General features: G+C 42.2%; 1 protein-coding gene across 1 annotated transcript; it reads right to left on the reverse strand.

The window, feature by feature from the left end:
- Positions 1–312: 312 nt before the first annotated feature.
- rp1l1b (rp1 like 1b) lies at positions 313–11,096 on the reverse strand. The gene has a single exon (XM_050057648.1). It carries the CDS (start codon positions 11,073–11,075, stop codon positions 921–923), a length of 10,155 nt encoding a protein of 3,384 aa, XP_049913605.1. The 5' UTR covers positions 11,076–11,096; the 3' UTR covers positions 313–920.
- Between the last annotated feature and the right edge of the window lie 11,856 nt (positions 11,097–22,952).

The raw sequence follows: 22,952 nt of genomic DNA on the forward strand, positions 1-22,952 counted from the left end.
AGAATAGTGTATTTTCTTACTGATAAACACTGCTGAATTGCTAAAATACAGAACATATTGTCATGATACATAAAACCCTGACATGTTCTGGTTCAGCTGCTACAGAAGTCAATTAAAGCTATAAAGCAGTTACCTGATGGAACTGTGAAGATGCTGATGTTAATCATCATCATCCAGTTTTGTTCTTTAGATCAACAGTATTGTATCTGCATATTAGTACATTAAACATTCAAAATGAATATTATCAACAGTTTCTGGCTGTCCAGAAATATTAACTAGAAAAATATATACCTTTAATTTTAACTTTGGAGCCAAAAATCCTCAAAGAATACTTTGGATAAGTTTAAATACAGTCAGAGACTTGCTTAATCCTGCAAGGAAAGTAGTGTAAGTACACTGCAGTAATTTGAAGAAACACTACAGTACATGTGCATGTATGACATTCTTTAAATCATAAATGTAACAGTCCATAAAGCTTATTTTGCCACTGGTGCCGAGTGTCTGTCTGAGGCTCGGGGTTCCAGTAGTTAGCATGTAACAAACACTATAATGAAAATAAATCCCATTTAGTTTTGCATTAAAACTGTGCAAACCTCCTACATACAGTATGTATTTATAAATATATATATACATTCAAGTTTTATGATTCCTTTTACATGCAAGTGCATGATCAGTAGCTGTGCATGAGTTCAGTCCCAGCAGCAGAGATGCTGCTTCAAAGTGCTTGTGTTTCTTTAGCGAATATATAATAAGATCTAATCATCTAGATCAATCATTCTGCTTTTCTTTGCTTTAAAGTTCTTGTTTGGTCTCTTCTGGAAGACCCGAGGGTATGACTAAAACAAGAATGACTTCAGACTGCTCATTACTTGTAGCTGTTGTCTTCTCCTCCTTTTAGTCTTTGCAGAGTCACAGTCATCTTATGACGAAATCATCTTCGAAGTCTTTGATTCGAGGCTTGAAACTTCTTCTTGGGTGTTTACGTCAGTCTCAGAATCTTCAACATCCGCGTAAGTGCCATCCTCAGATTCTGCCTTCACTTTGCTCAGAGCATCAAGTGTGATTGGTGTCGTTTTCTCAGCTGCTTTTTTCGGCACCTCTCGATTCTCCGTCTTGCTCGGAGTAAAATCTTGCTCTCCGTCATCTGCTTCGTCTGAATCTTCCTCTGCTTCGTCTTCTCCATCAGCCGAATCTCCGTGGTGTTCTCCCCAGTCTTCATTGGTTGTCTTTGAAGTTTCCTCCTCTTCTTCTTTTTCGGAGGCTTCGACATCTTCGTCATTATCGTGGCTTCCATTTGTGATGTTGATGCGTTCACATTGTGTTACACTTATTTGCTGTTCATCGTTATCTTCATCTTCCACTGCTTTGTTTTCCGAGATGTCCTCCACTTCGTCTTCCTTATCTGGCTTCAGCTCCACCACGTCATCTGCCCCTTCTGTTTCATCATCTGTTTCGGTGATAGCATCTTCTCGATCATCTGTCATGTCATTTTCTTCTTCTACAGCTGACAGTTTGTTATCTGCAGATTCATCTTCTGAGTTATCGATGGATTCTTCCTTTCCTGTTTGGGCTTCTCCTGTAGATGCACCTTCTGTTCCAGACTCCTCTCCACCGTCACTTTCAGGCTTTTCAGATTCGTCATTCGTTTCATGTTCTTCACTTTCATTTCCTGTTGTTGCAGCTTCTGTGCAGTCTTCACCTGTTGCTCCACACTCCTTAGTACTTTCATTTTCAGCAGATTCGTCTCCATCATTTTCAGCCTCTTCCTCACCAGTTGTTTCACCTTCTTCTTGTTCTTCATTGTGAGATCCATTATCATCTCCTTCATCTTTTTCTTCCTCTTTTACAACATCTTCGACGGCACTGCTTTCTGCAATTTTCTCAGATGATTCTGTGCCGTGAAGCTCTTCGGCAGATGCTACATCAACATCCTCTGCCTCACTTGAAGTCTTATTTTCATCCACTTTATCCTCATCTGCATTTTCATCTTCCCCTGCACTTTCATTTTCAGTCTCAGGCTTTGTTTCTACACACTCTTCTCCTGATTCATTATCATTTGCAACTTTTGAAGAATCCTCCTCTGCTGCAGTCTCATTTGCATCTGTTGTCGCGTTGGTTACTGTTTCACTTCCATCTGTGGCCGATTCATCGCCCTCTTCCTCTGATTCATTTTCAGTCGCAGCTTTGGAGCTTTCATCTCCTGCTGATTCGGGATCAGCTTCCTCATTAACATCCGTTTCCTCAAGTTCTTCATTTGTGGTTTCCTCCACCTCCTCCTTTGATTCATCATCAGCTTTACTGATTTCCTCTTCATCTGAATTTTCTTTTTCTGTGGCTGTAGCTCCCTCGACAGTCTCCTCCTTGGCGTCATCCTTATCTGTGGTAGCAGCCTCTTTTTCCACAGCAACCTCATCATCAGTTGTTGCTGCTTCCGCGGGTTCTTCTGACAGTTCGTCAGCTTTGGTTGTGTTGTCGTTTTCCTCTGTAGCTTCATCATTTGTGGTGGCATCCATGTCTTCTGCAGAATCATCTTCAGTGCTAGCAGCAGTTTCCTCCACAGCTTCCTCTTTGTCAGATTCATGTTCCTCTTCACCAGCTTCTTCCTTCATTTCATCTTCACTTGTGGCAGCAATCTCTTTTTCCTGATCTTCACTTGTTGCTTTGTCAGTTGTCTCCTTCTCATCTGACTCGGACTCATCTGCACTGGTGGCGTCCACAGCCGCATCTTTGTCAGATTCATGTTCACTTGTAGCTGCCACATCTTCTGCAGTGTTTTCCTCTTCACCAGCTTCTTCCTCCTTTTCATCTTCACTTGTGGCAGCAATCTCTTTTTCTTCAGCAGCTTCATCTTCACTTATTGCTTTGCCAGCTTTTTCCCTCTCATCTGACTCGGACTCATCTGCACTGGTGGCTTCCACAGCTGCATCTTCGTCCGATTCATGTTCAGATGTAGCTTCAACATCTGCCTGTTCGTCAACACTGTTATCTTTAGCTTCATGTTCTTTTTCAACAGCACTTTCATCTTCGGCCGTTGTTGCATTATCATTGTCCGCAGTTTCATCTTCATCGTTCGCGGCATTCTCATCCTCTCCAGATTCACCCTCAGCTGTGGCTGCCTCATCAGACTCTTCTGCAGTATTTTCTTCAACTTTGGTGGCTTCTGCAGGCTCTTCCTTTGACTCTTCTTCCACAGCAGTGTCCTCTGCTTCGGTTTCATCATCAGCAGTCTGTTCCTTTGATTCGTCTTCACTTGCCACACTCGCCTCTTTTTCTGTCGCATCCTCTTCGGCTGTTGCTGCTTCAGCTGGTTTCATTGACAGTTCATCACCTGTGACATGACTCTCCTCTGCAGTCTCATCTTCATTTGTGGTGGCATCTTCTGCTGAATCGTCATCACTGGTGGCAGCAGTCTCTTCTTCATCTTTGTCGGAGTCATTTTCAGTTGTGGCTGCCACAGCAGTGTCTTCTGCTGCAGTTTCATCTTCATTTGATTCGTCTTCGCCTGTGACATCAGCCTTTATTTCAACAGCCATCTCATCTTCAGTTGTTGCCTGTTCAACTGGTTCTTTTGACGATTCATCAGCTGTGGTTGTGTCGTCGTTCTCATCTGCAGACTCATCCGCACTCGTGGCAGGAATCTCCTCGTCATCGTCGGCTGTCCCTTCCTCTACAGCCTCTTCATGTTCAGATTCATGTTCAGTTGTGTCTGCCACATTTTCATCTTCAGCAGCCGTGGCTTCAGCAGCCTCTTCCTTAAGTTCGTCCATACTTGTACCGGCAATCTCCTTTTCCACAACAAGCTCATCTTCAGTTGTTGCCTCCACAGCTGGTTCATTCTCCTCTGCGGCCTCATCTTCATTTGTGGTGCCATCCAAACTCTCTGCAGAATCATCATCGCTGGTGGCAGCCGTCTCTTCCACGTCTTCAGCTGCCGATGCTACCACAGCCTCTTCCTGTTCAGATTCATGTTCTGTTGTGTCTGCCACGTTTTCATCTTCAGCTGTGGTGGCTTCAGCAGCATCTTCATTCGATTCATCTTCAGTTGTGACAGCAGTCTCCTTTTCTACAGCAACCTCATCGTCACTTTCTTTTTTTTCAGCTGTGGCTGTGTCATCGTTCTCATCTGCAGACTCGTCAGCAGTGGTGGCTGGAATGTCTTCTTCCACAGCTTCTTCGTCATCAGATTCATTTTCAGTTGTTGCTGCCACAGCAGTCTCTTCAGCTTCAACGTCATCTTCAGCATCCTCTTCCTTTGATTCATCTGCAGTTGTGATCTGCTTTTCTACAGCCAGCTCATCTTCAGTTCCTTCTTCGGCTGGTTCTTTTGACGATTCATCATCGTTCTCATCTGCAGAATCATTTGCACTTGTGGTAGCAATCTCCTCTTCATCATGAACCATCTCTTCTTCCACAGCCACGTCTTTGTCGGATTCATGTCCACCTGTGGAAGTCGCATCAGCCTCTTCTTCGGCTGCGGTGGCTTTAGCGGCCTCTTCCTTTAGTTCATCTTCACTAGTGGCAGCAATTTCTTCATCATCAGCTGTCCCTTCTTCCACTGCTTCATCTTTGTCTGATTCATGGTCGGTTAACTCTGCTACGGCAGTCTCCTCTGCTGGAGTTTCGTCTTCAGCAGTCTCGTCCTTTGATTCATCGTCATCTGTGACAGCAGACTCCTTGTCTACAGCCATATCATCTTCGGTTTCTGCTTCTTCAGCTGGTTCTTTTGACGACTCACCAGATGTAGCTATGTCATCGTTCTCATCTGCACTCGTGGCAGCAATCTCCTCTTCTTCATCAACTGTCTCCTCCTCCACAGCCTCGTCATGTTCACCTGCGGATGTCACGTCAGCCTTTTCTGCTGCATTTCCATCTTCAGCTGCGGTGGCTTTAGCAGCCTCTTCCTCCAGGTCATCATCACTGGTGGCAGCGATCTCTTCATCATCAGCTGTCCCTTCTTCCACTGCCTCATCTTTGTCTGATTCTTGCTCAGTTGCTGCAGCCACAGCGGCCTCGTCTGCTGTAATTTCATCTTCGGCAGTCTCATCCTTTGACTCGTCTTCGCCTGTCTCTTTTTCTACAGCCATCTCATCTTCACTTGCTTCTTCAGCAGCTTCTTTTGCTAATTCATCAGCTGTGGCTGTGTCATCGTTCTCATCTGCACTTGTGGCAGCAATCTCCTCTTCATCATCGACTGTCCCTTCTTCCACAGCCTCATCTTTGTCAGATTCATGTTCACTTGTAGCTGCCACAGTGGATTCTACTGCTGCATTTTCATCTTCGGCTGTGGGAGCTTCAGAAGCCTCTTCCTCAAGTTCATCTTCACTTGTGACAGCAGTCTCTTTGTCTGCAGCAATCTCATCTTCAGCTGTGACTGTACCATCATTCTCATCTGCAGACTCATCTGCACTCACGGCAGGAATCTCTTCATCATTATCAACCATCTCTGCTTCCACAGCCTCGTCTTTGTCATTTTCATCTTTAGTTGTGACTGCCTCGTCATCCTCTTCTTGTGCGTTTTCATCTTCAGCAGTGGTGGCTTCAGCAGTCTCTTCTTTGGACTCATCCACAGCAGTCTGACTTTCTACATCAACCTCTGCTCCTTCTGCAGGTTCCTCTGACAATTCCTCATCATTGTCATCTGCCTTCTTCAGTTCAGCTGTGCCTGCGTCCTCTATCATGGATTCATCCTCTACCGTGCCTATGTCTCCACTCTCATTTTCTGCCATTTCATCTTCTGTTCTGCTTGTTGCCTCAGTATTATCTATAGACAAGGCCTTCACTGTTTCCTCAGCAACAGTCTGTTCAGTCAATTCTTGGATGGCATCTTCTGTATCTTTGTTTTCAGGCTCATCTTCTTGACCTGCATCTTGACACACATCCTCAGTATGATGACATACTTCATCCCTTTCCACTTCAGTTACAGCTTTGACAATAACTGCTTCTACAAGTGTTACTGCTGCTCTTGTTTCAGTATCATTTTCAGCGTGAGCACAGTTGACTGCCTGTGTATTGCCAGGACCACCATTCTTCATCACCAGAATCCTCTTCAGGTCAAATTCTACAGCAACGGGTGCAATATTCATAACTTCTGCAGGAAGTGGCCGCCTTGACGTCATTTTCTTCTTAACGCACGTTTCACATGGACAGTATTCATCATCGTTTTCACTCCGCTGGTCACTGTAAGACGTGCCTGTTGCTGAATCGTCACTTTTTTCTGCTTGGGGATCAACTGATTGTTTGAGCATAATCTTCAGCCTCCGTCTTCTCTCATCTGTTTGTGTGGTTGAAGCACGGGACATTGCGTCTTTGGGAGGTCTTGGTAGGCCTGCTTGAGCCTGAATTTTCCTCAGTTCCCGGTTTATACTTCTTTGGATTCGTTTTTGGACCTCACTTTTCAGTTCGTTTATCATCATGTCAAGCTGCTCGTTATTATCCAGGTTCCACCGGACTTTGAACTCACTCATTGCGTTGATGTAATGTGTCATGAACTGCTTTTCTATTTTAGTTAATAGGGATAAGACCCAAACAGGATCAGGATCCTGAGACGTAATTTTACTGCCATTTCCTGAACTCACGTTTGAGGAGGGTGGTGTTTCAGGTAGTTCTGTTGGACTATCGCCTTCAATTGTTTCATCTGTTGCTGGATCATCTTCCTTTTGTTTTTCCTCATACATTCCTTCTACTTCTCTCTCAGATGTCCATTGAGCTTCTGCTTCAACCTCACAGACTTCTTGTACTCTCCTTAACGCATCTGCACTTGTATGTGGTTTAGACACATTACCCTTTACGCCATCACTACTGTTCCCAGAGCCTGTAGAGCCACTGCTGACATCCACACCAGAGGACGATGTATGGTTGAATTCATCGTCCACAGAACGGCGATCACCCTTCTTTAACACGCGTTCGTTTTTTGGAGGATCACAAAGCCAAAGAGATTGAAGAATATTCATTAGCTCTTGGTATCGTTCATCCTTTTCATTTGCATTTTTAGGATTATGGTCTATTAACTGCAACTTCACAAGGCAATCCAGAAGACCCCGAGCTGAAGTGCTTAGTTTACGTCCATACACTGGAGAGATTTCCGGTAAACTGTTGCATCTGTCCAGCTTTGGATTTAAAAGAACTTTCATCACCTGTACTGACGAGTTGAATATCTTTGAAGCATTGTCTCTCTGAGTACAGGCATTATCTGCATTTGGGGCCTCTGTGCTCGCTTGGCAGTCATCATTAGGGACACTGTTCATTACAACTCCTTCATTTGTGTCTTTTGTACCCTCAGCTGCAGAGTCGTGTGTTTCATTATTCTCCATTCTGTTAATTTCCTCCATTGTGTGACCAGTTTTCTGTCCCTCACAGTTTTCATGAAATTCCTCCATGTTGTACATATCACTCTCTGCTGGTATTGAATTCAGCCATTCACTCACAACCTCAGTGGGGGATGCATTTGGAAGGCTAGATGGGACCAGCTCGACGTTTGGGTTCTTGTGTCTGCGCTTGCTGCTTTTGTCACTTTTGTTATCCTTGACACTCCGACCGGTGTCTGCAGCTTCCAGTGGACCATTTGTCATCCTCTTAGATTCATTAGATTTTGATTCTTCAGTGGCGTGAGTCTCACACGTCTCTTTGGGAACATCTGAACTGGACAGAGTTTGTGACATACCACTTTCATTTGAATCCGCGTGACATATGCCATGTTTATCTCCTTTTTTCCCACTTCGACAGGTTTCTGACACAGCAGATTTTGCAACGGACTCAATTTTAGTAATAGGTTCTGGAATTGCATGTTTTGTATCTTGATCGTCTGCATCTTGTGTCTCTTCCTCATGCAAACTAGTCATGGGTTTACTCTCATCTTCAGGACTCACATCTTCCCTTACAGTTACAGAAGAAACACTGGTGTTCTCATCAGGAGGAACATGAACAGACTCCTCGTTATTTTCCACAATTTCTCCTATTGAAATATCAGTTGCTCTGGATTTTCGAGATTTCACGGACAGATTTGACTTGACAGATAAAGAACTTTTTGGCCGCCCTTCGCTTTTCTTGTCTTTAACCTCAGATACCTTTGACTTATTTGAACGTGCTGAAACGTTAGACTTTGATGACATGGCTGAAGGTACTCTGTCCTCACTTTCCTCAACTGTCAGAGCAGGGATTTCAGACATGCCCGATATTTTGGATCGACTGGATTTTACTGACACGGGGCTAAGTGTTCTCTCTTTGTTTTCATCAGCAGGAACATCAGATACTTTGGATTTTTTTGATCTCACTGATGTTTTTGACCTTGCTGACTTGGCACTTGGAGCTCTCTCCGATTTCTCTTCAGCATTTTCTTCATTAGGAGTTTCCGAACTTTCTATAGTAGGGATTTCAGAAGCTATTAATTTGTTTGATTTTGTCGATTGATTTGATTTAGCTGATTTTGTTGACATTGCACTTCTTGTTCTTACATCAGTCCTTTCACTAATTTCAGATACGTTTGACTTTGTGGTTCTTGATGAAACATTTGTTTTTACCGACAAAACACTTGGAGTCCTCTCAGTTTGATCTGCCTCTTCACCGTGTGTTTCAGCTGTCCTTTCTGAAACTTTTGATTTCCTGGACTTCTGGGACAGATCTGACTTTAATGATTGGATTGACATGGTGCTTGGTGCCCTCTCTTCGGTTTCCTCACAATCAGCCACACTTTCTTCAGCTTCATTTCCACCATCCTCTTCATTGTTTACATTTTGAGGATCGTGAGAAGCTTTTGATTTTGTAGATATTGATGTTACATTTGACCTCACTGATTTGGCAGACACTGAGCTCATTGCTCTCTCCTCTGTGTCTTCTTCAGTGTTTTCATCAGCAATGTTAGCGCCATCTTCAACAGCTTTTGATTTCCTTGATACGGTTGAAGCATTTGACATTCTAGATTTCGCTGATTTGACAGAGGCACTGCTTGGTGCTCGCTCTGTCGTATCCTCTTGAGTCTCTTCCCTTTGAGTATTAGAGGCTTTTGACGTACTAGACTTTGCAGAAATATGTGACTGTGTTGATTTGGCAGATCTGGCTGATCTAGCTGACAGGGTGCTTGGTGGTCTTTGTGCAGTTTCCTCATCATTTGATGCGTTTTCTTCTGAAGAAACTTCACAGACTTTTGACTTACTTGATTTTACAGACATGGCTGACTGTGTGGATTTGGCTGATGTTGCACTCTGTGGTCTCGTTTGAGCTTCCTCCTTTTCATTCCCTTCATCAGAGATGCCAGTAGTTTCAACAGAACAAACTTCAGAAGCATTTGATTTTCTAGATTTTGCCGAAGCATGCGATTTTGCTGATTTAGCTGACAGGGCACTAGGGGCTCTCTTTGTAGTTTCCTCAAGTTCAGCTTCATCATCAGTTGTAACAATGGAGGCCTGTGACTTAACAGATCTTTCAGAAACATGAGAATGAACTGATCTGAGTGAAATGCAGCTTGCTGCTCTTTCCTCAGTTTGCTCTTCATCATTTTCTTCACATGGGCTCTCACACCTTTCATCAGCTGGAACATCAGAACATTCTGACTTTTTGGATCTGGCAGAAATATGTGACTTGACGGTCTTTACAGACAATGCACTCTCTGGTCTGTCTTCCTCATCCTTGCTCCCGTCAGGAGAATTAGAATCAGGAGGAATTTTAGATGCATTTGATTTTATAGATACTGTGGAAGCATGTGACTTAGGTCTGGTGATGTTTTCTTCAACTGAAACGTCAGCTGAACACTTTGACCTAGCTGATCTTTCAGAAACCTTTGACTTGACTGAATGGACTGACACTGAACTTGCTGGTCTGGTTTCACTGACCTCCTCTTCATTTGCCTTTTCAGGCGAATCAGCAACATGGTCAGTAGAAATGCCAGAGGCTTCTGATTTCTTGGACACGGCTGAAATATTTGACTTTGTTGATTTTGCTGATTTTACTGACAAATTACTTGGAGCTCTCTCTGCATGTTCCTCATGATCAGATATATTTTCCTCAGCTGGATCATCAAGTCCTTTTGACTTAGTAGATTTGGCAGAAACAGCTGACTTTGCAGTTTTGGCTGACATTGCACTCTGTGCTCTCTCCTGGGTTTCCTCTTCATAATCTCCTTCATTACAAGTGCAAGTACTTTTGACAGAACAAACTTCAGAAGCTTTTGATTTGATAGATTTTGTAGAAGTGCGTGACTTCGCTGATATAGCTGACAAAGCACTTGGTGCTCTCTCTGCAGACTTCATAGATATTTCAGAAACATGTGAATGGACTGATTTGGCTGACATGCTGCTTGGTGCTCGCTCTTCAGTTTGTTCTTCGACATTTCCTTCATCAGCACTCTCAAAGCCTTCTTCAGCTGGAACATGAATAGAACATTTCGACTTATTTGACCTTGCAGATTTATTAGACTTAACTGACTGTACAGACCTTGAGCTCATTGCTCTCCCTTCACTCTCCCCTTCAACAACTCTTTCCTCAGGATTGTCAAGTGCATCTTCCAAGCAAAGTTCTGAAACTTTCGATCTTCTTGATGTTGCAGAAACATTTGACTTTGCTGATTTTGCTGATCTTACTGACAAATTGCTTGGTGCTCTCTCTGCATGTTCTTCATGATCAGATATATTTTCCTCAGCTGGATCATCGAGTCCTTTTGACTTCGTAGATTTGGCAGAAATAGTTGACTTTGCAGTTTTGGCTGACATTGCACTCTGTGCTCTCTCTTGTGTTTCCTCTTCATCATCTCCTTCATCAGGAGGGCCAGTACTTTTGACAGAACAAACTTCAGAAGCTTTTGATTTGATAGATTTTGTAGAAGTATGTGACTTTGCTGACTTTGCTGATTTAGCTGACAAAGCACTTGGTGCTCTCTCTGCAGACTTTTTAGATATTTCAGAAACATGTGACTGGACTGATTTGGCTGACATGCTGCTTGGTGCTCGCTGTTCAATTTGTTCTTTGTCGTTTCCTTCATCAGGGCTCTCAAAGCTTTCTTCAGGTGGAGCACGGGCAGAACATTTTGACTTATTTGACCTTGTAGAAGTATTTGATTGAACTGACTGTACAGACCTTGAGCTCATTGCTCTCCCTTCACTCTCCCCTTCAACAACACTTTCCTCAGGATTCTCAACTGTATCTTCCAAGCAAACTTCTGAAACTTTGGATCTTCTTGATGTTGCAGAAACATTTGACTTTGCTGATTTTGCTGACCTTACTGACAAATTGCTTGGAGCTCTCTCTGCATGCTCCTCATGATCAGATATATTTTCCTCAGCTGGATCATCGAATCCTTTTGACTTTGTAGATTTGGCAGAAATGGTTGACTTTGCAGTTTTGGCTGACAATGCACTGTGTGCTCTCTCCTGGGTTTCTTCTTCATCATCTCCTTCATCAGGAGGGCCAGTACTTTTGACAGAACAAACATCAGAGGCTTTTGATTTGATAGATTTTGTAGAAGCATGTGATTTTGCTGATTTAGCTGACAAAGCACTTGGTGCTCTCTCTGCAGACTTCATAGATATTTCAGAAACATGTGACTGGACTGATTTGGCTGACATGCTGCTTGGTGCTCGCTCTTCAGTTTGTTCTTGGCCATTTCCTTCCTCAGGGCTCTCAAAGCTTTCTTCAGGTGGAACATGTGCAGAACATTTAGACTTATTTGACCTTGCAGATTTATTAGACTTAACTGACTGTACAGACCTTGAGCTCATTGCTCTCCCTTCACTCTCCCCTTCAACAACTCTTTCCTCAGGATCTTCAAGTGCATCTTCCAAGCAAACTTCCGAAACTTTCGATCTTCGAGATGTTGCAGAAACATTTGACTTTGCTGATTTTGCTGACCTTACTGACAAATTACTTGGAGCTCTCTCTGCATGCTCCTCATGATCAGATATACTTTCCTCAGCTGGATCATCGGGTCCTTTTGACTTTGTAGATTTGGCAGAAATGGTTGACTTTGCAGTTTTGGCTGACAATGCACTGTGTGCTCTCTCGTGGGTTTCCTCTTCATCATCTCCTTCATCAGGAGGGCCAGTACTTTTGACAGAACAAACTTCAGAAGCTTTTGATTTGATAGATTTTGTAGAAGCATGTGATTTTGCTGATTTAGCTGACAAAGCACTTGGTGTTCTCTCTGCAGACTTTACAGATATTTCAGAAACATGTGACTGGACTGATTTGGCTGACATGCTGCTTGGTGCTCGCTCTTCAGTTTGTTCGTTGTCATTTCCTTCATCAGGGCTCTCAAAGCTTTCTTCAGGTGGAACACGAGTAGAACATTTAGACTTATTTGACCTTGTAGAAATATTTGATTTAACAGACTGGACAGACATTGAGCTCATTGCTCTCTCTTCACTCTCCCCTTCAACAACGCTTTCCTCAGGATTCTCAGCTGTGTCTTCCAAGGGAACTTCAGAAACTTTCGATCTTCTTGATGTTGCAGAAAGACTTGACTTTGCTGATTTTTCTGATCTTACAGACAAATTGCTTGGAGCTCTCTCTACATGTTCCTCATGATCAGATATATTTTCCTCAGCTGGATCATTGGGTCCATTTGACTTCGTAGATTTGGCAGAAATAGTTGACTTTGCAGTTTTGGCTGACATTGCACTCTGTGCTCTCTCTTGGGTTTCCTCTTCATCATCTCCTTCGTCAGGAGGGCCAGTACTTTTGACAGAACAAACTTCAGAAGCTTTTGATTTGATAGATTTTGTTGAAGTATGTGACTTTGCTGATTTAGCTGACAAAGCACTTGGTGCTCTCTCTGCAGACTTCATAGATATTTCAGAAACATGCGACTGGACTGATTTGGCTGACATGCTGCTTGGTGCTCGCTCTTCAGTTTGTTCTTTGTTGTTTCCTTCATCAGGGCTCTCAAAGCTTTCTTCAGGTGGAGCACGGGCAGAACATTTCGACTTATTTGACCTTGTAGACGTATTTGATTTAACTGACTGTACAGACATTGAGCTCATTGCTCTCCCTTCAACAACTCTTTCCTCAGGATTCTCAACTGCATCTTCCAAGCAAACTTCCGAAACTTTCGATCTTCTTGATGTTGCAGAAACATTTGACTTTGCTGATTTTGCTGATCTTACAGACAAATTGCTTGGAGCTCTCTCTGCATGTTCTTCATGATCAGATATATTTTCCTCAGCTGGATCATCGAGTCCTTTTGACGTAGATTTGGCAGAAATAGTTGACTTTGCAGTTTTGGCTGACATTGCACTCTGTGCTCTCTCTTGGGTTTCCTCTTCATCATCTCCTTCGTCAGGAGGGCCAGTACTTTTGACTGAACAAACTTCAGAAGCTTTTGATTTGATAGATTTTGTAGAAGCATGTGACTTTGATGATTTAGCTGACAAAGCACTTGGTGCTCTCTCTGCAGACTTTATAGATATTTCAGAAACATGTGAATGGACTGATTTGGCTGACATGCTGCTTGGTGCTCGCTCTTCAGTTTGTTCTTCGACATTTCCTTCATCAGCGCTCTCAAAGCTTTCTTCAGCTGGAACATGTGCAGAACATTTCGACTTATTTGACCTTGCAGATTTATCAGACTTAACTGACTGTACAGACATTGAGCTAATTGCTCTCCCTTCACTCTCCCCTTCAACAACTCTTTCCTCAGGATTCTCAGTTGCGTCTTCCAAGGGAACTTCAGAAACTTTCGATCTTCTTGATGTTGCAGAAACATTTGACTTTGCTGATCTTACTGATCTTACTGATAAATTGCTTGGAGCTCTCTCGACATGTTCCTCATGATCAGATATATTTTCCTCAGCTGGATCATCGAGTCCTTTTGACTTAGTAGATTTGGCAGAAATAGTTGACTTTGCTGTTTTGGCTGACATTGCACTCTGTGCTCTCTCTTGTGTTTCCTCTTCATCATCTCCTTCATCAGGAGGGCCAGTAGCATCAACTCCACCTTCTAAGGGAACTTCATAAACTTTTGATCTTTTAGATGTAGCAGAAACATTAGACTTTGTGGATTTCTCTGATCTGACTGACAGCGCACTTGGTGCTCTCTCTGCAGACTTAACAGATATTTCAGAAACATGTGACTTGACTGATTTGGCTGACATGCTGCTTGGTGCTCTTTCATCAGTTTGTTCTTTGTCATGTTCTTCATCAGAGGGCTCGGGGCCTGCTTCAGCTGGAACATGAGCAGAACATTTCGACTTACTTGATCTCAGAGAAATGCTTGACTCAACTGAGTGAACTGACATTGAGCTCCCTGATCTTCCTTCAGTCTCCTCTTCAATACCTACATCTTCAGAAGCGTCACCACAGTTTTCAGAAGGAATTGCCGAACCTCTTGATTTCTTTGATTTTCCTGAAGCATTTGACTTTGCAGATTTAGCGGATGTAGTTGACATATTGCTTGGAGCTCTCTCTCCCTGTTCTGACATATTAGATTTGGCAGAAATATTTGAGTGTTTTGATTTCGCTGATACGTTTGACCGTGCTGATTTCACTGACAGTGCACTAGGTCCCCTCTCTTCCTCATATTCAGTAATAGTTTCTCTATCTGAACCATCACAGCAATTTGACTTATTAGACCTTCCTGAAATGTTAGACTTGCTGGATTTTTCTGAAATGCAGCTTGGCGATCTCTCGTTGGCTTCCTCTTCAGCATCTCCCTCATCACAAATATCATTATTATCAGGAAGAACTTCAGAAGCTTTTGATTTTGTTGATACTGCACTCGGTGCTCTTTCTGCGATATCCTCACCATGGTTTTCCCCAGACCTATCTTTAGAGGCTTTTGACTTACTGGATATAGCAGATGATTTTGACTTGACTGATATTTCTGACATTGCACTGGACGTTCTCCCTTCCGCTTCATCATCTTGAGTTTGCTCTCTGTCGTTTTCACCCGCACAATTGTCATCACTTTCTTTATTAGGAACTTCAGATGATTTAGATTTGCTAGATTTTGCAGAGATATTTGACTTCTCTGACTTTGCTGATTTGACTGATAGTGTGCTTTGTGGTCTCCCTTCAGTTTCATCTTCGGCATTCCCAACGTCTGAAATGTCAGCTTGACGATCAGACCTCACTGATTCTCTAGATCTTGCAGATGCATTAGACCTAGCTGACATCGCACTAGCTGCTCTCTCCGTTGGTACGTCTTCATCTTCAGCATTTACTTTTGACTTTCTAGATGTTACCGATACATTTGACTTGACGGACCTAGCTGACATTGCACTTGATGCTCTTTCTTTATTTTCAGCCTCGGGTGAAAGATCAGACACTATCGATTGTTCAGGTGCATTTGATTTTTCTGATTTTCTGGATCTCGCAGATGCATTTGACTTTATGGATTTCACTGACATGGTGCTGGGAGCTCGCCCCACAGTTTCCACGACCTCCTCCTCACTCTCAGCTTTATTTGAGGACACTCCCGACAAAGCACTAGGTGTTCTCAGCTCTGCATCTTGCACTTCTTCAGCATTCTCGATTTCAGAGGTTTTAGACTTTGCTGATTTTGTTGACATGGCACTAGATGCTCTCTCTTGAGTATCTTCCTCGGCATTATCTCGAAGCTTAGATGCCTTAGAATGGGTAGATATTGCAGAGGTATTTGATTTGGTTGACGTGACACTTGGCACTCTCTCCTGCTCTTCTCCAGCCTCTTCGGCTTCTTCTTCTTCCTCAGAATGTTTAGGTGTTGCTTGCTCAGTTTCCTCCTCAGTTTGTTCTTTATCTGGGAGAGAAGAGTCTCTTGATCCCTTTGATTTAATAGAAGCTTTGGATTTTGATGACATTGAACTTAATGCTCGTTCTTCATCGGCATCCTCCTCTGACTTATGTTGTTCAGCTGCCACTTCTGACTTCATTGATTTTTCAGATTTAGAGGATTTAACAGACGTGCTACTTATTGGTCTTTCTTGTGTTTCGTTGTCATCATGCGTTTGCATTTCTTCAGTTGTAATGTCTAAAACTTCAGATTTTGATTTTGTAGAGGCATCTGAATGAACTGACATGGCACTTTTGGATCTTTTCTCCTCTACTTCTTCAGACTCTGTATTCTGTATTTCCTCAGATTTATTTGTTCTGCCAGATGTATTTGATTTGACAGACATGGCACTTGATTGATCCCTTTGTATTCCACCTTCTTCTTCTTCTTCTTCAGATTGGGCCTTGACTTGTCCTTTTGTACCATCCTCAGGATCTTTAGACACTCCGCAATTACAAGTGTGCAATTTTCTTGATTTTCTTGACTTGCTTGAGTGCCCTGAATCATTGGATGCTCTTTCTGGAGGGCTAATTGAAGCTCCAGGGGTCTCTTCCCTTTCAGGTTTACTATTCTGAGACGATGCTCTTGAAGCACTCAATGGGACATCAACCTTATCATTTTGATCCTCCTCATGCTGTGCTATAACAGAGGAAGCACTTGAAGCAGATCCTGTTTGTTCTTCTTGCTCTGGTATTTCAGCAGTTTCGACATTGTCCTGATCATTTGGAGAACTTTCAACACACACCTCACAGTTGTCCGGTGTGGAGGATTGCACCTTGCACTTTGGTGAGCAAGTGTCACTCCTGATGGTGCAGTACTCTACAATTTCAGATGCCACCACAGTCTGCTTCACACAAGTTTCTCTCTCCACCACTTGGTCTATATGCTCTTCGCTAGTTTGTCTTTCAACCACCGTCTTCCTGGAGACCATCGTATGTGAGGACGCACTTGAGCTGGATGTGCGGACACAGCGAGTTGCTCCTTGTGCCTCTGGGACATTTTTCCAGATGTCGTAATCCTGGCAATGACTGCAGCAGTGAGGACAATGAGGCTCCTCTGTATGTCTTTGATAGCACCTTCTGATGAGAGCCTCATCTTGCTCACCAGCAGATATGTTTTCAGATTCTGAATGACTTCTATCACTAATCTGAGCAAAACAGGGGTTATTGTGTCCTTGTAGGATCTCACAGGTCCCGCCTGTTGTCTTTTTTACTTCTGTTGTCCAATGTATTGTTTCGTCATTTTGAAGCCTGAAGCGCACTTTCATCTCCATAGACAAACTGCCATCTTTATTAACACGAACCCGTTTCTCTATATCATCATCTCTCATTCCATCACCAGCATGCGAGCAGCAATCCGCATTATCCGGAGAGTCGGTTCCATCTGGTAATGATTTGTCAGATGACACAGACTGCCTAGTAGATTTGTTGTCAGATTCCAGTTGTGGATTGGTGACACTCTTCCTCGTTGGTAGTCCTTGGTTTACCATGGAGCCACAGAAAAGACAAAAGAAAAAATGGTGACACAGCTTCTCCAGTAAAACACTTCTTAGAATGTGATCAGTAATTAATATTTAAAATGTAATTCAGAAATGAAGTCTGTGACATCGAACTGCTCCTCCTACCTTCCTCCTGACCTTCATTACAGCCATTGGAGCGAGACCTCACACTCAGCTTTGGAAGTTTGTCATCAGATGTTTTCCGAAAATTCTCCATGATGGATGGGTGGGATGGCTCACGTCCCACACAGACGAGGACAGTGGGGCACTGCATCAGACTCTGGACACTGTCAATCTGAAAGAACAGAAGTATTTCTTATGGCTGGTCCACACTAAAAAAAATTAAAATCTTAACAGATATTTAAAATGTGACCCCACACAAAACGACATGTAATGATAAATTTAACAATTAGAGAGCAATGATCTGGACAAAAAAGCTCACCACAACAGATTCTACTCACAAACAACCAGAGTCCTGACTCTCCAAATTGTAATTTTACACATATCTCTGGTGATTGAATGTGAATTTAAGGGAAACAAACATGGCGGACGACGGACAGGAAGGACTAACTATTAGTTTTTGCACGCCTTTCTTTTCTTACAGATCTGGATAAAGTCATGGAGATGGCTTAAACATGAAGGGTACATGTTATATCACAAGCTGGAGGTGAGTAAATTCTGAGCTGAATCCCATTTCATATTGCATAAAAAAACTCTGAGACCTGCAGAACCGCCGGCGATCCACTGGGCTCGTCTCATACAACAGGATAGAATATTTGTGGTTTGAAGATTGATTGCAAGGATATTTGATTTGAAAAGGGGATTAAATACCATGGACAAGCCATTATTTGGAGTAGGGGGGGATTTAACCAGGTAGATTTCTGGGCCCTGTAAGTATGAACAAACTGATCGCAGAACACCAAAAGGGGAGCTACGGCCATTTTCAAAAATTATACGTGTAATTCCAATGGTCTAAGACAGTCTAAAATCAACATTTAACATAAACAACTCTCTCTCAAATCCAAAAACCAGAAAGCTAAAACTCAAATTTCTGATGTCATAGGGCAGGGGTTGGACTTATAAAAGAGCCATTGTTGTCCAAAAAAGAAACAGCCTGTAAAGTCTAAATTAGCCCATCAACATTATGAATAGGTCTAAATGAGTATTCATTAATATGATTTACTACAAGGTGGCTACTCTGCAGTTGCAGTTATAATTATTTAGTAATTTAACTTTGCAGCATTGGTGGTGGAAGCAAATATATCTTTCCACACAGTATTAAATCCTCTATGTTGCCTGCCCCTGTCATGGGGTATAAAGTCAAGAACTGCTCCATTGACAATGAATTGCAAAAGGGGTTATAGATGACACTGAGAGCAGCCAGGGGGAATGTTCTGAGAATATGGGGACATTGTCTGTTTCACAACTGAGAACATTACAATAGATTAAAGCTCATTTTGGCATAAAATGAAAGCAAACATTCTGTGGGTTCACAAAATCAAGCTGCCATTTATTGTCTATGGAGCACCTCCAGACTTAATACCCTATGACATCACTTTGAGAGAGAGTGGCCCGTGTTCACAAATATTGATTAAACTTTTCTAGTCCATGGAAATAACACTGAATTTCTTCATTTAGGAGTCGTTCCCCTTTAAGAAAGAAGCAAGATGCATAGCCTATCTCATGAAGAGCAACCATAGCACCTACTACTGTTCCTCTAAAGAGGCTTCCTGCATTAACAGGAAGAACATATTTACTGTTGCCTTGTGTTTCTTACGTAGTGTAACATATGCCATTGGGTGGATATCCTTAACACTGGAACTCAGTGCATATTTATAGAACTGGTCAAAGTGGGGATTAACTGCTGCAGTGTTGGTGCTATATTTTACCCACTGAGCTGCATAGTCTGCCCTTTAATGTAACCCTTTTTTGACTAAGACTGAAGCGTCTGTGGCCACTTTCCATATTACCTTAATGTTTAATATAAAATGTGTCAATTAACAAAGTTTTAAAACTTTAATGTGTTTGTCTGATGTTAATCTGAGTCTTGATTTTCGTAAATATCCATTGTTTTACTAAACACGTAGCATGACTACAGCAAATACTACATATTTGTAGACAAACATTTAAGAAACAAGTGCTACTTTAGTAATATTATAACTGGGTTCATGCATTGTTTTCAGTTTTGTGCATCTGTATGCTCTAAATCAGTGGTTCTCAACCTTTTTCATGTCAAGGACACCTAAATTGATACACATTAGGTGGCTCCCATTTGACGAGATTTCACTTCAGGGACCTTCATCTGAAAAGATTTTCACTATTAAGACCAGAATTCTACAGTTGTTGACTAAAGTTGAAAAGATAATCATGGAGGAATTGAAACCTATAATTAGAAGAGTCCCACTTGTGGCTTATACTCACACTGGGCTCACTTCTATAGTGAATTAAATATCAAAAAATAAACAGTTCCCCATTTTTGTGACCCCCTGAAACTCCCTCAAGGCCCGTTTCTGATCCCCGGACACCTTGTTGAGAACCACTCCTCTAAATCCCTGCAAGAGAAGGCTGTGAGTCAAGCAGTGAGTCAAAGACAAGATAAATATCCTAATCCAGGATGATCTCAGGGCAACTTCATGAGATGTCTGTGCATCATTGCAACAGTAAGCTGCCATTGTCACTTGTAAGAGCCGTGGGTAATTCTCAGCAGTGATAAAAGCCTGCTGAGTGTGAGAAAGAAGTGGACTAAATATATAGACAAGCAGAACAGTGGTGTGAGCATTACAATAAATTAACACAGCGTAATTACTTTGATTTATTTTGCTTTCGGAAACCTTCTACTCTTTAAATTCATATTGCAACAGGAACAATAAGTCTTGCTTTATGTCTGTTGGTACTGCAATGTTATTAACAAACGTGACTAACTTAATATCATGCAGGTTAATCATCTTTTTCATCACAGTGAGGTGAATTAAAACCTAAGTCTTCTGTCTCACAGGTGATTAGCCTGAATGACTGAATGCTAATCTACGGGGTGAGTGTGCACTGACCTGTATTCCCCACTATCTCCATGCAAAGGTCTGATAAAAGTAGCTTGCTTCCATTCCAATAAACATTTTGCCATCTGATAAAACCATGCATCTTCAAGTTTGGCGATTTTTACATTTTCAGAGCATGTCATTTAAGTTAAATAGCAAATAGATTGTATAAATACTGCTATTCCTATTTGTGTCATTTATTTAAGTGTGCTTTTGCATTTTTTTCCTGACACACACTATTGAACACTGCTGCCTCTGTTCACTTCTGACAGCTGTGCAACTCAGAGAAACACGCAGACTAAAATATTGAAAGTTCTGTTGATTTTTTGTTTTGCTTACGAGCAGTCAGTTTTGATGAAAGTGCAGTTTTGAATTTGAAAATCCGATGTTGGTGATGGCAGATGAATGGCTTCATCCATAGTCACAGAAAGCCCAGGTGAAGATAATTAATTGCCGCTGTGGAAGACACGTTTCTGAGACACCTCTGGTACCAAAGTAGGGGAGAGGAGTTTCAACGTTGACCTGTTTTCGCTCTCTCAAAAATAGCTCTGATTTGACCAAGATTAATGGGGTTTGGAGAGATACCCACAGTCTGAATGTGTGTGTGTGTGTGTGTGTGTGAGGGAATATCCCCATTTTATTCCCTGATGCACGCACTCAAAATATTTATCCCACCAGACTTTGATTATAACAAACTACTAAGTGTAAACCAAATTAAACTGATATTGTACATTGTTGTGTAAATGTCAGCAAATTACACACATATAGTTACAGCAGTATTTCATTGTAGATGAAATGATCGTACTGGTAAAAGATACTGAACAGCCAAACAAAAGTAAAGCAGAAGATAATGTGGATTTGGATGCTAATAACATCAGTTATTGGATGTGCCCGTAGATTCAGTGGGACTTTAGAGCACAAGGTAGACTTGCCTATTTCAGAAATGCTTTGGCACAGGAGGGAACAGTTACTTATAGATGGCAAAGGATTTCAAAGTAAGCACAAATCATCATCTTACTGTAAATATAAAGAGGGGTTTTACAGGAAAACTTCACCCCATGCTATGTTACCTTGAATTTGTGAAGAAACCTTTGTTTTTCTCATATGCGTCCACAGAAAACTATTGATTTATTGATTGATTGGGGACCAAGTTTAGCAAACTACATTAAGACATCTGTTGAAAAACTGTCACACAACTCATGCAGTATAGGTCAAGTCTCACTTATCCAATTTTGTGCTGAGTGAAACTCTATGTATGTGTTTGGGAAGTACTGAGCGTACGATTGGATAATTAAGGCTTGGATTATATGGCATAAGTTGCGTGGGGGTTTGTAAACTGATTTTTTAAATTTAATTAAAGGTTTTGCCATTGTTAAACGTGGTCCCAAATCAATCAAAGTCTTAATGCTGCTGTGAAACTGCGCAAAAAAGAGTAGCAAACGTTCCAGTCCTTGACTATCATCAGTGGTATCAAGGACTGAAACATCTGCTGCTGTTTTTATTCACTTTTTATTATTTTTTGCACTTTGAGCACCCTTCTTTTGTGCATGGATGTCGTACATAAACTATTTTTGCATTGATCTCAGCCTGTGGACCTTTTTGTGGCTGTCCAGCCCAGTTGCATTGGTGGGCCAGTATCTCCGCTGCCATCCTTTCCTAAATCAAACGATACATCAATACGTTTGCCAAATCTTCTCCAGGAATTCAAGGTAACATGGCATGATTAACTGATTTACAAATGGTCATTTTGTGGTTCAAGTCTTCCTTTACCTGATGTCATTATTTATTTCCACTGCAAAAGATTCAGTACTCTGACTAAACGCTGTTTTTATATTTGGTGTACAGAGGAAGAGCTTTTTTTTGCAGTAGGGCTGATAGTTGTTCTCAACTGGGATTCAGTAGGGAGCCAGTCCTGTCACTAGAGGCCTCTCTTTCACTCTGGTTTTCAGTCTCTGGCATGAATAACAGCAATGTGTAACAACACTTAAACCTACATACTTTTCAGAATACCTTTTAAAGCCAAATACAACTCATAGCACTAGTGTTCATTTCAGATTAGGCCATTCTTTTCAATTCAGTGCAACACAAGTGTTGGTATCCACTTGGGGTCAAGCACAGAAACTTCCTCTTGGAAAAAGGAAGTTTCCTGAACACATGTTAGAAGAAAACCTCATACAACCTCTGTATCCCCAGACTCTTTGGATTATTTAACAAGAGAATAAAAAAGATAAAAAAAGAAAATTTCACAAGTGTTTGTGTTCTCACCTTGCGCCCCTCCAGAGTGTACAACTTCCTGATGTGGTACTGCATGAGCTCAGACACTTCCTCTAAAAAAAGCCCCAGACTGCGTAGACTCCTGCGGTGCAAGACGATGGTCTTCCTGAACGAAGGGTCGCTGTTCTTCACCAGCACCACCCTCTTATTGTACCTGTGATGATGAATGTGGCCTGAATGCACCACAGGGTGCTCCTCAGGCCTGGTCGGTCCCGTGAGAACATAGCGGTGTGGATGATGGTGGTGATATGGCATATGAGCGTGATACACAGGTGTCTCTAACGCGTGGGCATGTCTATACTCAGAGCAAAGGTAGCACTCCTCCAGAGGTTCATGATGAGCCACCATGCCATGGTGGTGGATCCTGGGGAGCCGGCTGCTGTGATGCTTGAAGGGGAGGGAAGACTTGTGG

This window comes from Epinephelus moara, chromosome 12 (assembly GCF_006386435.1).
Source record: "Epinephelus moara isolate mb chromosome 12, YSFRI_EMoa_1.0, whole genome shotgun sequence".
Classification (NCBI taxonomy): Eukaryota; Metazoa; Chordata; class Actinopteri; order Perciformes; family Serranidae; genus Epinephelus; species Epinephelus moara.

Excerpts from the sequence above, each read along its gene's own strand:
- rp1l1b (XM_050057648.1), bottom strand. The coding sequence starts at position 11,075 with ATGAGCTCAAGGTCTGTACAGTCAGTTCAATCAAATACTTCTACAAGG.